The following is a 16,322-nucleotide window of genomic DNA, read 5'->3' as shown; positions in this document are numbered from 1 at the left end:
TTACACACTGACTGACATATTTCAAATGTTTATTTCTTTAAATTTTTATGATTATAACTGAAAACTAAAGAAAATCCCAAATTCAGTATCTCAGAAAATTAGAATATTGTGAAAAGTTTCAATATTGAAGACACCTGGTGCCACACTCTAATCAGTTAATTAACTCAAAACACCTGCAAAGGCCTTTAAATGGTCTCTCAGTCTAGTTCTGTAGGCTACACAATCATGGGAAAGACTGCTAACTTCACAGTTGTCCAAAAGACAACCATTGAAACCTTGCACAAGGAGGGCAAGACACAAAAGGTCATTGCAAAAGAGGCTGGCTGTTCACAGAGCTCTGTGTCCAAGCACATTTTAATAGAGAGGCAAAGGAAGGAAAAGATGTGGTAGAAAAAAAGTGTACAAGCAATAGGGATAACACACCCTGGAGAGAATTGTGAAAAAAAAAAACCATTCAAAAATGTGGGGGAGATACACAAAGAGTGCACTGCAGCTGGAGTCAGTGCTTCAAGAACCACTACACACAGACGTATGCAAGGCATGGGTTTCAGCTGTCGGATTACTTGTGTCAAGCCACTCTTGAACAACAGACAGCGTCAAAAGCGTCTCAAGACAAAAAGGACTGGACTGCTGCTGAGTAGTCCAAAGTTATGTTTCTCTGATGAAAGTAAATTTTGCATTTCCTTTGGAAATCAGGGTCCCAGAGTCTGGAGGAAGAGAGGAGAGGCATCCAATCCACGTTGCTTGAGGTCCAGTGTACAGTTTCCACAGTCAGTGATGGTTTGCGGTGCCATGTCATCTGCTGGTGTTGGTCCACTGTGTCTTCTGAGGTCCAAGGTCAACACAGCCATATACCAGGAAGTTTTAGAGCACTTCATGCTTCCTGCTGCTGTGTCTGTGTGTAATGAATGAATATAATATACAAGTTTCACTTTTTGAATGGCATTAGTGAAATAAATTAACTTTTTGATGCTATTCTAATTATATGACCAGCACCTGTATGGTAGACGATGTGTTTGAAAACAGGTTTCCATAAAATTACAAACCAAATCCTATTGTTTAATTTACTTGAAAACAAATAAAGAAACCGAGTCCGATAGAGTTAAGTTATGTTTCCGTATAATAATAACTGTAGTAACATTTATGGCGGAAACTACGTTAGTTGTCATAAATTGAATATTTAGTCAATATCGTCGTTGTTTCAATGTCAGTATTTAACCTACACAATAATCCCATTGACCAAAACCAACATTTTTTCTGTAACAAGTTACCCTATTAACGGCAGACGCAAGCACATGGTGAATGCTTGTTATTGTAATTGTAGAGCGATGAAGGCACATTGAGCACGAGACTCCTTTGATCTGGTTCTCGCGCGCAACGCGGCATCCCCCGACGCGTGCGATAACTGGAGCGCTGCTAGCAGTGCAGGACCGCGGGGGGGTTTGCTCGTACTGACTCTACACCAATGACAATGAACTGCGCATCCTCATATTGCCTTCGAAGCTGAGTCTGGTTTTCTGACATCTGCTACACAATGACAGGTTCATGTACCTTAATTTGACGGTGATCCCGCGCGTTATTGTGGATATCCAAGGAGACGCATAAGAGATGGACTAATAGCTAAATATGGACTGGACACCGTCTGTTGAGCGATACCAGAGAGACGATGAAAGGTATGTCTGCGAGTCCTTAGTGTATGAAAACAAGTTTGAGATGCAGTGGTTGTGTTTATACTATTTTATATCAACGTATAATAAAAACGGTGTTATTTATGGCGAAGAGCTGTTAGGCTACGTCTCACCCATGACACAGTTCAAGACCTGTTTGTTTTATAAGCTGCAAAGGGTTAACGAACTAAATAATGACAACAAGACCTCGCTGGACCATCACTTGTCCATTTGTATCCAGTCACATTGATGTGTTTGGATATTATATGGTTTAAGCCTGTGTTGAAATGTATGTCTGTGTTTGTTCCTGTCGGGTTCAGTGCTCTTTGACCATTTTTGCTCTTCACCATATGAATGAAGGATAATTGTGTTCATCTGGCATGCAAGGATACCACTTATCAGGTGCTTGTCTTGGGTGCTAAAACTGCTCCATTAAATTGCCATAAGAACGAAGGGAGGAAGTGATGTGTAACCAAATATTAGAGAAAATAATATTAGTGTCCAGTTACTTTTTTAGACCAATATAGGCACAAATGAATTCTGGCATGCTAGTTTTAAAAAATATCAAATGTCTGTATGTCTCTATTTACAATGGTGATTTTTGGCCCATCCCACCTAAGAGGTCTTGACCTCTTTTTTTGACTAAACTACTATATCATAGAAAAATCAAGTGCAACTGGGAAGCTCCCACTTACAAATGGGCATTTCTTCATTACAGCAGATTATGTTCAATTTGGAAATGAGTGATGTGCTTTGAACACGTAAATAGGATATTTCCAACTCTACTTGAAGGCTGCAAAATATATATAAATTTTTATATATTTTATTTTTAATTATTAAATATTTGTTATAAATTAAGATTCAGTTTAAACAGCAGTAAAACAAATGTAACCTTATTTAACTGCCATTTGAGACTCCCATTTTCCCTCATTATTGTTATGTCCTTTATCCTGTTTGTGTCTAACATTTAGATTTAATCTAAATTGCAGTACTGATGTAAACTAGGAGTAAACTACAGTTGTTATAAGACATTACCAATGTTCATAGTCAAAATTTATGTTCAGGCAAATTTGTTTTCTTCTGAAGATCGCTGGTAAATGCTACAGCATATGTGCAAGCAGCTGTTTGATGTTATCTCAATGTCATTTTACTTCTGTTAATATTTTCAGTGCTTGATGAGCAGGAATGTTAAAGTAACTCTGATGATGACGTTCTTAGCATTGCATCTGCTTCCTAATGGTTTTCTAATTGTAATTGACATAATATTGTGTCTGCTTCTAATTCTACAATCGCAGATGGACGCGTAGCAAGGAATTGTAGGAGTTATACAACTTCATTAACAGCTTGTAAAAATGTGACAGAGTTAATTACGGAGTCCATCGCCTCCCTCCCTCTTACACGCAGACGTATATATACAATGAAGGACATGTCCTGTTTCTAATCAGCCAGTACAGGGATTGCCTGGGATTCATTCTACACATATGGCAACCCAGAATTACCCTGTCAGTGCTGCGAATTCATTATAAACAAGACATAGAAGCGTGAACAATTCCATCAGTGAAATGTTAATAATATCCGTAGCCGACCCTGCTTACGTAGCATGTAATGGTCTGTAAATGTAACCATAACATGCGAGGTCATAGAAAAAATGCGTAATGCTTGGAAAAATTTCACCCACATTATGTTTCAAAAATATTATGGGACAAAAAGGTGCTCTGTTGCTATATGTTTATGGTCTATTAAAAAACTGGATGTAGTGATGTAATAGCTGTTAGGATCACCTGCTCTGAGGCAAAGTGCTCACTATGAAAGGATCCACTTTTCTGATATGAAATGGGCTGTTTGCGGTTTAGTTCTAGAGTCCTGTGTGACTTGTGGTTCTCCGTTCGTCGTACACCCTGCAGCTGGTCCTGGGCAGCTGTTCAAACACTGGGTTTTCAGATTGAAGGGTGGGAACATTGTGTAGTCTCAGTGGTAATTACAGGGCCACTGTGGCTCCTGGGTTAGATACGTTCCCTCTTTCGCTGTGGAAATATTTAGTGTGAATCCTTTTGTGCATTTCATGTTCTTTATCTGTCTTTAGTTTTGTTTTCTCCTTGAATGTCAAAGAATCTTTAATCATTCTGTCGAGCTGAGGAGAAACCTCAACACAGTCCAAACACAGTCGCATGTTGGCTTGTCTTGAAAGAGTAATGCGTGCCATTTCCCAGGCCTGTAAGAAGACTAATGGCAGGCTTAATAAGGAATAAAATGTAGCTGATGAACAGTTAGAAAGCACATACAATATCAATTATTTAACTGAGGGTGGGGGAAGATTTTGCAATTATGTAAGATGCCTGAATGGCATTTCTCGCTTTGCTCTTGGAGTCAGTCTGTACCTTGGAAAAAACTGTGACATAACTGTTCAGAGAAGCTTCATTTAAAGGGACTCAGTTTCATCATTTATTAACCCTTATGTCATATGGGAAAAAAAATTAAAGACTTTCTGCTATTCTTTTTTGTAAGGCAATTACAGTGAATGGGGACTGAAGCTTTCAAGTTTCCAAATAACCCTAAGCATACATTTTAAGTTCTATGATAGGCACAGATAATTATTTAAGTAATTATTTACTGATAATCTTCCCCTCCAGTGACCTGTTAAATGTAAAAACTAAATACTATAGATCTCAGGAAGTCGTGGCCTAATGGTTAGAGGGTTGGACTCCCAATCGAAGGGTTGTGGGTTCTAGTCTCGGGCCGGACAGAATTGTGGGTGGGGGGAGTGCATGTACAGTTCTCTCTCCACCTTCAATACCACGACTTAGGTGCCCTTGAGCAAGGCATCGAACCCCCAACTGCTCCCCGGGCGCCGCAGCATAAAATGGCTGCCCACTGCTCCGGGTGTGTGCTCACAGTGTGTGTGTGTATGTGTTCACTGCTCTGTGTGTGTGCATTTCGGATGGGTTAAATGCAGAGCACAAATTCTGAGTATGGGTCACCATACTTGGCTGAATGTCACTTCACTCACTCACTTCACTCAATGTCTAGTGTCAACTTTTTGGTTACCAATGATCTTCAAAATATCTTCTGTTGTGTTCCCCAGAAGATAGAAACTCATATAGGTTTGGAACAAGTGAAAGGTAAATTACGGATTTTTATTTTTTTGGATGAAGTATCACCTTAATGATGAATCATTAAGCCAAGTTGAACTTGAGAATCGAATCAGCCCATTTTGTGAGCTTATCATTCAGATTGGTTTTGTGACTAAGAATGATTCATTGATGAACTGAACATTTCTAGTTCTGTCATGAACTCTCATAAATGCTGACAATTATGATAGAAGTAAACATTTTCTGTGACAACCTTAATTTTGGTCTGTTTCTCATTGTTTGACTGCAGACTACCTTAAAAAATATAGTTCAAATCTAAAATAATATGAAATATTTATATTAGATGGCCAACATAAGCAAACATGTGAAAAACTGACTTGACAACTAAATAAGGTTATGTTAAAAGTACTAAAATAATTATTAAAACTAGTAAAAATACTACAATTAAAAATGGCTGGTCATATAAAGACCATTAATTAGTATTTAAGATACTGTTTTGGTGCTTTTGTGTCCCTTTTAAAGCTTGAAAGCTTACGTTCCTGTTCTTATTAATAGCATTTTAACTGTTTTCAAAAATTCCATAGAGAAGCAATATAGGTCATTTGGCCATTTATGAGAATAAGTACATAAATAATGACACAATTTAAATGTTTTCCTGAACTATACCTTTAAAAGCAGTGTGTGTATTAATTCTAACCTTCTTAAAATGTACTCAGTGAGACTGCATGAAGAATGAAAATGTGAATATTTCTCTGACTAAACTGTTAGGCAACTCATCAGCCACTCCCCTGGAAAACATTTGATGCAATTTCCATTTCGGTCTCCTTGAGTTCAGTCACACTCACTAGGGATTTTATAAATCATCACGGAACAAGACAGAAACTCACAGTTATGTCTGTGCTATATTTATTTTTTGTCTTGTCTTTTTCAGCTAACTTTACTTTCAGTCTTTCTGAGCTTAGTAACATCAGATTCCTCATCTTCAGAAGCAAGAGATAATCGTCTTAAATGCTGTGCTGTATCTACAGACCTGTCTGAGCCTGTGTCCCTCTCTCCTAGCTCCTCCTCTCAGCACATAGACAGTAACAGCTAGAGGCGAATAGCCCATTTACAACTAAAAAGGATGCTCCTCAAGCCTGGGCAGGAAGGCCCAATGTGATTTGTAGTTGAAAACCACACACACACACACCCTCCTCCCCACACATACTCAGAGAAACCTGTCTTTGAGCATGCACAAACAGATCATTCTTTCAGGGCAAGCCAGTGGCGCTCTGTGTGAGTGTGTGTACCCTCACCTCTGTGCTGTTTACCACTTACCAACCCTGTATGTGTGTGTTTCGCTGACTCCCGGTCTGGCCTTGCCACGTCAAATGACCGTCTCCAGCCTGCCGTCCAGAGAGAAATAGCAACTTTGCCCTGGATGTGTATGTGTGTGTGTGTGTGTGTGTCTGTGTTTGGTTGGACTCCTGACCAGCCTGGTCTTTGGAAATGAAGATTTCTTCACTAAAACACTGGATTGAGATCAGAGCCACAGAAGAGAGTCAGGCTTTTTCCCTCTTTAAGAGCTGAGTTTGTTCCTGTCTATTCTTTTTCAACTTTCAACTCGTGTGGTTTGGATGTCGCAAAGATGAGTGGATTTCTGTATCGTGGCAGGTAAGCTATTCCCCTCTAACTAAATGGGAAACATATACTTTAAGAGAGAAGACAGCTAGCTTTCTGTTTTTGAGGAATTTGTTGTATTACATGGTACTCTTGTGTTTGGGATTTGTTTGCTGAGTTTGAATCCAGGCATAACTTTCAGTAATTTGAAAAATGTGGGAGTAAAATGTCTGAAATCATTACATTGGTACACAGTGTATGAAGTACAGAAAGTTCTCTCAATGCTATTTATGTTTATGCAGCTCCGCATGCTAAACTGTGCCCCTCCGTTTATGCAATCCCACTGTTTAAACAGCATTCACATTTGAGCACACCATTTGTCAGCATGGGGGAGTTGATTTCTCAGCTGACCACAAGTGTGATTATGAGTGAACTAGAGCAGGTGGTTATGAATCAGGGATCGTCTTGGCAAGTGAAGCTATTGGGCATGTTTTGTCTGTATGCGATGAAGCTGAATTGTAATGTTTCCTTCTCCATGGAAAATCTTACTGTAATGGTGGCTGTTATGAGGAACAAAGAGAAACGTTAGAAACTCATTAGCATAGGCCCATCCCCCATGACATGCACACCTTAGTGGCTGGATCATGCCGAAATGGTGAAGTTGTTGACACTCTCGGTCAGCTGTGTGTGGAAGACCATCTGTTTATGTTCCTTTTGCTTGCTGAACCCCTCTGTCTGTCGCTCTCCGTGGAGCAATAATGTGATGTGAGATGGATGCTCTTTGGCTTCTAGGAGACTTTTAAGTGGTTTGATATGGATCATGTTAATTAGGCGCCTGCTTCTTTGTCTCTCACATCAAAGTGAGGAAAATTAAATGGTCCCATCTATCACACTTCTGTATTATGGTATGAACTCATTTATCTGATAGGTGTTAAGAGCTCATGTGCGACAGTCATCATCTAATGGGAATTTAGGAAGTAGCCAGGGATATATAGTTTGAATGTGGTATTGAAAATATATGATAATAGGAAGACTAACATCATGAACATTCGCTGGGTGTAGTTCTGTTTTCAAACCAAAGCAATAAGGATTGTATTGCATTTGTTATATCAAGTGGTAAACTGGAATGGTGGTTTTCAAATAGATGTAGTTTTTCTAGTGATTGCCAAGTGGGGGTAGATGTTCCCTGGGGGGTACTTAAGCAGGTCACAGACTTTTTCCTTTCCTTTGATAAGATTTTAAAACAGATTAGAAGTAATCTAATTTGGTGTGAATAAAGCAGCACATTGGCCTGATACCATTCAAAAGAATACTGGACATAGTGGACAAAAATCTTTGTTTTCACAAAAGACATTTAGCAGCACAACTGGTTTCCACAGTGATAAATGAAATATTTATTAAGCACCAAAACAGCATTTTAGAAAGATTTCTGAAGGATCATGTGAAGACTAGAGTAATGACTGCCCAAAATTTAGTCACATGAATAAATTATATTAAAAAAATATATTGAAACCTACATTAAAACAGTTTATAAAATTTGTAATAAAGTTTCATAATATTATTGTTTTTACTGTGATTTTGATTGGTAAGCATAAGAGAATTCTTTTCAAAACATACATAAATCTTACTAATGAACATGAGATAAAAATGGTTAAAAACAATGCAAACATTTTTGCATTTACAGCATGTTGCTTCCAGACAACCATGCATTTGTTGATATGTGTCAAATTCAATTTACATCTTTAGTGAATTAGCCATTTAAAACTAAATTGCATTCAGATGTTTGTGATATTTGAGACATGTGAGCATGGGAAAGCATCATCTTACCGTATTATCCTATTATACTGTCACTTGCCTAAAATAAGCCTTTTACTGATGCAGCAACAAACAGCTGATTCTTAGCTGTCTCATGACAACGGTGTAATGTCATATGAAAATAGGTTATCAAGATAATAATATGTGTTTTTATCAGCAAATCAGCATATTAGAAGGATTTCTGAATGCTTACGTTACCGTAACTGTCAACAACTATGACTGGAATAATGGATGTTGAAAATTCGGGTCTGCATCACAAGACTGGATTATATCTTCAAGTATGTTTAAAAAAAAGTTATTTTAAGTTTTTACTGTACTTTTGATTAAATAAAAGGAATAAATGCAGCTTTGGTAAGAGTAAGAGACCTTTTTTGAGAAACATTTAAAAAAATCTCATTGACTTTTGAATGGTAGGTTATGTAAATACATAATTGCAATGCGGTACTTTATGCTTGTTATTATAGGCTTGGTTTAAAACCAAAGGTTCTTAGCCTGAAAAAAGGTTGAAGACTGCTAGAATCTACAATTACAAAATCAATGTCACTCGAATATAGCTCTCTTGCACTGAGTGCATGTGTAAGATGAGTCTGTCTCAAATGTCCTTGTGTCCATTTGTGCTGATGATTTGCAATCTGAGCAGCATTTTAGAGTCTGTGGGCGCCAATCAATAATAATGTGTTTAGGAGATTAAATATTAATGTTTAGAGGAACTGCACTCAGAGAGCATTAGGAACTTTTCTGTCTTGTATCAGAGAATGGGGCAGACTACAGGAGAAAGCTACTTTATCAAATTTATGTTATCCCACAGCTTGTGTCAGCATCATCATTATGCAATTATATTACCTGTTATTATACTCGCATTACTATACGTAATTATCATTGTGTTACTGAGAAGCACAAAGAAGATTTGTTTATTAGTAATACAACTGACTGTGCTGTCTCAACAGATACAGACACTGCAGTCTAGTTTTACAACATGTCTGTTTGATAAGAGCCATTTGTTCTTCATTGTTTTGTATAAGATGGTACACAAAACTAGAGTACTTGTCTTTAATAACAAATGTGAAGCAGATGGATGGAAAAGTTGTGTGAAATGGAAATAAATTTGGCTTGGTTTTAACTCTTCTCATTAATGCCAGAAACAGAAGTTTAACAATCTAGACAGTCATTGTTTATCAGGAAAATTACTAGCACAATTTTCATAAGCCTGCTTCTTTAAATATGGCCGGAGCCTAAAAACAACCCTTTTTATTTTTTTACTTATGGGCCTGAACTTATCTAATGCAGTATGTTCTCAGAAACAGATTGAACTGATACAAGAGGGCAAATATGAATATTGTCTTATATTTTTCAGACACTTTAATGGACATAAAGCTGCCCGGCCCAAGAGCATGATCAACATTGGCGGTAAGTATATCAAATGCATTGGTAGATCTTCCATTTTACCCTAAAGATGTAAATGTGTAGTTATTTGTAATGCTACGTCACAGTACAGTTGCACAAATGTCACTTTATGTTGTACTTAAAAGCATAGTTCACCCAAAAATATGTTCCTCACCCTCATTTTGTTCCAAACCTTTATAAATATCTTTCTTCTCTTAAACGAAAAAGAAAATATTTTGAAGGAGGATAAATTCCACAGAAACTTGAGGGTGAATAAATGATGAATTTTCTTTTTTTTGGGTGAACTATCCTTCTTATCTCTTAGCTCTTTTTTGAGTAGCTTCAGTCTGAATATTTAATGACTCAAGCTATTTCAAAAAGATGAAATCATCTCAGCTCCCCCTTCTTAGATGAATGTACATACAGTTTATTTCTGGAAATATTTATGAGTTGCTAATAAAAACATAAAGGTAACAGCTTAATTATTAAAGTTCCACAAAACCTCGCTATGAGCGTGTTTGACATTTCTCTGGCACAGTACATGTATAGTACAGCAGGCCTGTGCTATGCACTTGTCTCCAGTCAACCCCAGGCACACGTCCAATACACATCACTGGCACATATTAAATAAAAGTCCTTTAATAAGCTTTAATGAGGCCATGCCATGGTTTTAAAGAACTGCAAGAAGATTGGGCCTTGCCAGAGTTTCTGTGATTATGCCCTGTAGGGACTCTCCTCTTCTCAAGCTGGGGAAAAAACACATCATTTTAGCCCTTTTCTTGGAACTTTATTCTTTTTTTTTGTAATAGTTAGGCACAGTTCTGCTCTTATATATGTGGATGTTTGTGTAAGATAGATCAGATATGTGAACAAAAATATTATATATTATATGCCTAATGTTTATCTGCCTTTAATATTGATAATAATAGTAATAATAATAAATATTAAAAAAAAGTATAATATTTTACAATATATATTTGACACGAATATAGCCTTTTAATTCTCACATGGCAATAAGAGTAACAAATAAAATTTAAAATAAAGTAATAAATTATTAAAGATTTACTAAAAAGAATAATACATATGTATGATAATATTTTATCTACAAATTATATCTTTTAGGCATAGTTATATCTTCTGGCCCACAGCATCCACAGTTTCCTTCTCTTTCCTCCCAAAAGATTTGTCCGTTAACTTATTACTAAAACAAAAATGACCTAAAAGTATTTTTTTTCTATAAACATTGGAAACTGTTGGTTGTATTTGAACAGATTCCTCCAGTGATGACGCTGAGAAAAGCTCTGGTTTGCAGACACATAGCCTGAGAGAGTTTGAGCAGGTAGGTGCTTACTTTCGTTTCCCTCTAAATGAGCTTTTGCGTGTAACTGCAAGCCTGTGAAAGCCATTTGTCAGGGCCTCTGACTGGTTTTCACTGTGTTGAGAATGTGGATCTTTGGCGTTTGCCTGCAGATAGTTCAAGGGCTTGCTTAAAACACAGATGTAAATAAATACTGTAATTAGTTTTTTAGCCTAATCAGAACCATTCTCTTGGCTAATTGCTCCTTGTACCATTTCTGACATGTTAATACGCCATCAAGCTGTCCTAATTCATTTTGGAAACACCAGATTGTGATCAACATCACTATTGACATGTTCTTTCAGCTCGCTGTCCTGTCTAATCAGATTTACTCGTGCTGTTGTCCAGTAAACACAATAGAGTCCCAACAACTACATGTGTACACGCACAGCCGAGTAAACCTTCATATGGTTTTTGTAGTGTTTTTTTATGTGATTTTCATAAAACACACTCTGGACAGAGCAGGATCGGGAATGTCTGCTGTGCACACACTGCTGTGGTTTATCTGTATGTGAAAGGCTTTCTGGGAAGTGAGCCAGCCTATTATGGCTGTGATATAACTTCAGGCTTGCTACCTTCAATTACGAGAGGCCTGTGTGAAAGACTGCAGTTTTTTTCTTAGGAAAATTTTTGGAGTGTGTAAGGTTTGGTGAAGAATATTTCGCTAAGACGCCATAGAATAAGATCACGATCCACTGATAAGAATGTCATAAGACATATCAGTACTCCATAACAAAATGCTTGACAAACATTTTAAGTTGTGTTAGCTACTGTTTTATGACCCACTTAATCTGAAACTGAGTTACTCATGTTTTCCTGCAGTTTCATTTTCATAAATCTACATATTCAATGCTCTGTATGAAGAAATCTCATGTGATGCTTTCCAAAACTGCTGTAATTGAAACTGGCCTGTTTTTTAAGGGCTGGATGGAAATGTAAAATCTTTCAAATCTATGATATAAAATTGTTATGTATTATATTTTTTGAAATGTAACATATTTTATGTAAACTAATCGTGATCTTAATTTGTTCTTTGTTTATTATTCCTAATTCTTAAAATGAGTTAAATTCCCAAGTTCTTTTATGCTATCCCCATTGTCAGTGAATGCTGAAATTCTTTCATTTGCAAAGAAATGAATTTATCAGCTAATTCTTTTTAGTAAATCAAAAACATAAAGCACAAGCAGTGCATTCTGATTCTTGTAATAAATTGCTCAAACTGTTGAACCATTTGAATCAGTCCGAAATACTGCCCTATAGGTCTATAATTACAATATTAACAGAGAAAGTTTTAATTACTATATATATTAGAATATGTAAGCAAAATGGAAATTATTGCAGAAATATACTCAAATCAGAATTGAATCAAATTGAAATCTGAATTGAATCGAATCATGTTATCTGTGTTGACTTGTTACCTTTTTTGAAAGTTTTTACATAACACTGGTGTACTTCTGCTAATGTTTATGTTTTATTTGTGATGTACCTTTGTTTTGATGTGTATGTGAGATTTAAATGAGTAGTGATCGTTTCTCCATGGATGAAACTCGTGCTATTGAACACAGTTGGCCTCTAGCCTATTTTCCGCTGATCTGTCAACTGGAAGAGCCGATCGTTTCCACACTAGCTTGGAATATGAATCTGCCAAAATAGAATTTGTAACTGTCAAACAACTTGCTGGGGTGTGATTGGAAATCAAAATGCACTTCTTCAAAAAGCCCTTTTTGCTGCATTTAAGAAATTGAAAGCATATGGTTGCCTGTTTTTTTGTACAGACCACAAAGGCCATTTAAATTGATATAAAAAGATGGCTTGTGCACTATTAAAACCTCAGTACAAATTACAATTGCTAATCTGTTATTTTGCCCTTATTTTGAAGGCTTGGCAGGAGTGTGGAGATTTTGACCGGCTCAGTCAAAAGACCTGATCGTTGTGGCCTGGCCTTCCATGTACCTTTCAGCAAGTGGTTGCACAATTCAGATGGCAACTGACAAACAAGAGCTGGTTTTGTCTTTCTATAGATTCTGTGCTTTTTGCAGCACTTCTTCATTTAGGTTCTATTTAGATAGAAAATAGGTCAACATTTTCTGCATGATGAGCAACACATGCCTTGAAGCATTCATGCTTTTTTGCTCTTCATGTCTGATTAATGTCACAAAGGCAAAATGACTGAGGGTTTATTTGCTAATTATTTCTAAAACAATACACAAAATGATAAATGTTATAAACACGTGGTGTATTCAAGTGCATTTTTGTCTTTTAAGGGAGTCGTTTCAGTATTATTACTAAGCGTGCTGGATATCATAGCCTCCTGGTTCATATCTGCTTAGTAAGAACTGGTATAATCACTTACATATGGCCTTTCTCTTCCCATCTCTACATATGGAAAGCTATCTTTTGAATTTTTTTTCTCTCATCTCTTTCAAATTCATCTGGATTGTTGGGTTATTATTCTCTGACATGTGAGTGATATTTGATACAGTCGGTCTAAATGGTGCGTTTCCAATATAGCAGCTATATAAAACCTGGAAGGAGGAGGTGGGAGGAAATGTTTAAGATTATGGATCTTTTGTGGGAGGTTTTTTGTTAGATTTTGGACTTTGGAAAGCGCATGTAGCCCCATGAGTGTCTTGCACTGCCCTCTACTGGTTTGTTTTAATACAGCGTATATTTGATCCACCCCCTGACCCCATTTCCTTTTCCTTTTCCCCCACACTCTCACTGATCAGCACTATCAAGCATACTGTGAGAGAACTGAGGCCAGACAGCTTAATTCGAGCCAGATCTTTGTAGTAAATCAGTGGTCCGCATCAGAGGGACAGAGCCATCATGCTGTGTAAATTATGGAGACAGTCATGGTGGATGATGATGATAATGTAGTGTTTGATCTAATCTGCACCATGTCTGTCTACAGATTGGATGCACCATGTTAATTTACGGAGGGTGTTCTACTGTATTATTTGCTGAATCCTCACAGATCACCCCTATATGTTGTGTATTTTGTTGCATTGTGAAGTATCAGACAGATTGTGGTGATGCAAGAAAAAATTGGGTATCTTTTCAGTAAGATGGTCCAATACCCAATCGATAATAAACTAAAATATCTAGCAATATCACACTTTCTGCTCAAACAATTATTTACATTTTTGTATTCACTATGGTGTTTTTTTTTTTTTTTTTTTTTCATTTTAATATGGACCAAGACATGCCAGCCCAGAAACGATAACTATATTGATTAAAAACATTCTAATCTTTTATCGTTCTTTATGTTTGTGTGCATCTTTACTTTATACATTTTTATTGTATTAAAATATTAGAGGTTATTTTTGTTGTTTGTAAAAAGTTATACTTGTTATTTAAAGGACAACAGGGTTAGGATTAGGGTTTGTTTATATTATTTATATTTTTAACCAGTTTTTGTAATGTAATTCAAAACAATAATAAAAGCTTCAGCAATTATCATGATTTGAAGTTTTGATACTGTCACATGCTCTCTAAGTACCTTAAAAAGATTAAAGCATTATTTACTTTATGTGCATCTTTGATGGGTTGATGAAAAATATCAACACATAATTGATACGTTCATTAATTTTAATTAATATATATTAATATTAATTACATTATGTTTATATATATATATATATATATATATATATATATATATATATATATATATATATATACATTTTAATTAACAATTTATATTGTGGTATCAAACTTGATATTAGGAACTGTGAAATTTGTACAAATATTAAGTAATTTGACAAGCCTAGTCAAATGTCAGCAGTAAAATGTCTGAGACCACATTAAAAATACAGGATTCAAAATCTATTTTAAAGCTGCAAGCAAACTGAAGTTTTAAATTTTTGGAAAAAATGAAAACAAACGTTGTGGTGTAAAATGAATAGGAAATGTAAACTATTTCTAGATTATTAAATAAATAAATCATTGGATTTGAACATGTGAATTCCTTCAATGGAGGACAAACCACATTTTAAGAAATGTTGAATGAATTTACTTATTTTAAATTTTTAAATTAACAATTTAATTACTAAAATTGCTATGATTTGTAATGAAAATGTATTGTATGAAATTATATATGTTTTCACTGTAATGGTCTCATACTTTTGGATCCCACTGCAGGTTTAAAATCCCTTTGCTGTAAAATCATCTATATTTCGAGCTGTATGCACATTGTTCACAGATTGAGTATTGTGTGTATTTCCCTGAGGAAGTGTGTGTCACAGTATCTGTGTGCGTTTATAGCTACAGTATATGAGTGTGCATGATTGAGTTTGAATTCGTAAACCATCCCATCTCCATTTCAATATTTTTATTATTCCTTGAGACCATATGGGACCAATTACAAACAAAATATGCAGGGAGGGGCAAAAGCCATATTATTATGAATTGCTTCAGCACTTAGTGGCAAACCTAATGCAGCAATTATTGTACAATAAAGCAAAAGACGTTAACTGAGGTCAAAGAACCAGCAAACCGAACTGTACTCTGTAAATCTTGACAGTTGCTGGCCAAATTGCATGGCAGAGCTGGGTAAAAAAAAAAAGAAACATTCAAATTTACAGATTTAATGAGACCTCAGATGATGAATGAGCTGCGGTCGGATTCCTGAATGACAGAAAGATCGGCCGAGCCTTTTTTCTTCGATTCAAAAAGGCTTTTAAATCATGAAGCCAACTTTTTTTAATTAAATGTAACCTGTCTTTTGTGTATGCCAGCACTCATATATCATTGTAGTGAGTCGCTGTGTAAATAGGAGTGCGTATTTTAGGCCAGACCCATGACACACAACTCAACTGCCTTTCTGTCTCTTCTACAAAACAAAATCGGCTTTGAAGCTAAAATAAATAAATAAATATATAACTATATTTTATATATATATATATATATATATATATATATATATATATATATATATATATATATATATATATATAAAACATAGTTTCATGTATTTGTTTTTATTCAACTTCTGTATTGATATGCAAGAAATGTTAAATTATGTGGATCAGGGCTTTTTTTGAATGATAACTTCTTTTACTTTAGAAAATGTAGTATTTAATTATATAAAATGAATTATTATTATCTGGGTTTGCTTTTTTAGCAAACAATTTTGTAAAGGTTAGTAAATGTATAAAAATATTTTATAATGAATTATTGTCATATTTTATCAAATGTTTATATTTATATTTATCCCCTGTCTATGTAAAGCGCTTTGAGTGCCTAGAAAAGCGCTATATAAATGTAAGGAATTATTATTATAATTATTATTATTATTTATTAGTGCTGTTAAACTATTAATCGCGATTAATCGCATACAAAATAAAAGTGTGTGTTTTGTGTATATTTATTATATACACATGCATAAAATATTTAAATTAATGCAATTGG

General features: G+C 35.5%; 1 protein-coding gene across 2 annotated transcripts in view; it reads left to right on the top strand.

Annotated features, from left to right (window-relative positions):
* The first annotated feature begins 1,471 nt into the window (after positions 1–1,471).
* The window catches only part of pde4dip (phosphodiesterase 4D interacting protein), a 59,088-nt gene continuing 44,237 nt past the window's right edge, over positions 1,472–16,322 (top strand). Inside the window, exons 1-3 of one of the 2 annotated variants that reach the window (XM_026290951.1) lie at positions 1,472–1,673; positions 9,525–9,577; positions 10,825–10,892. In XM_026290951.1, coding sequence (XP_026146736.1) covers positions 1,627–1,673; positions 9,525–9,577; positions 10,825–10,892 — 168 coding nt within the window. In that variant the 5' untranslated portion in view covers positions 1,472–1,626. Of the gene's footprint in view, positions 1,674–5,990; positions 6,410–9,524; positions 9,578–10,824; positions 10,893–16,322 lie in introns of those variants that run through there. The other variant, XM_026290952.1, reaches the window with a different exon arrangement.

Source organism: Carassius auratus, chromosome 20 (genome assembly GCF_003368295.1).
Source record: "Carassius auratus strain Wakin chromosome 20, ASM336829v1, whole genome shotgun sequence".
In the NCBI taxonomy this organism is placed as follows: Eukaryota; Metazoa; Chordata; class Actinopteri; order Cypriniformes; family Cyprinidae; genus Carassius; species Carassius auratus.
Note: the sequence above shows the minus strand (reverse complement) of the source record. Positions and strands in the feature narration are given on the sequence as shown.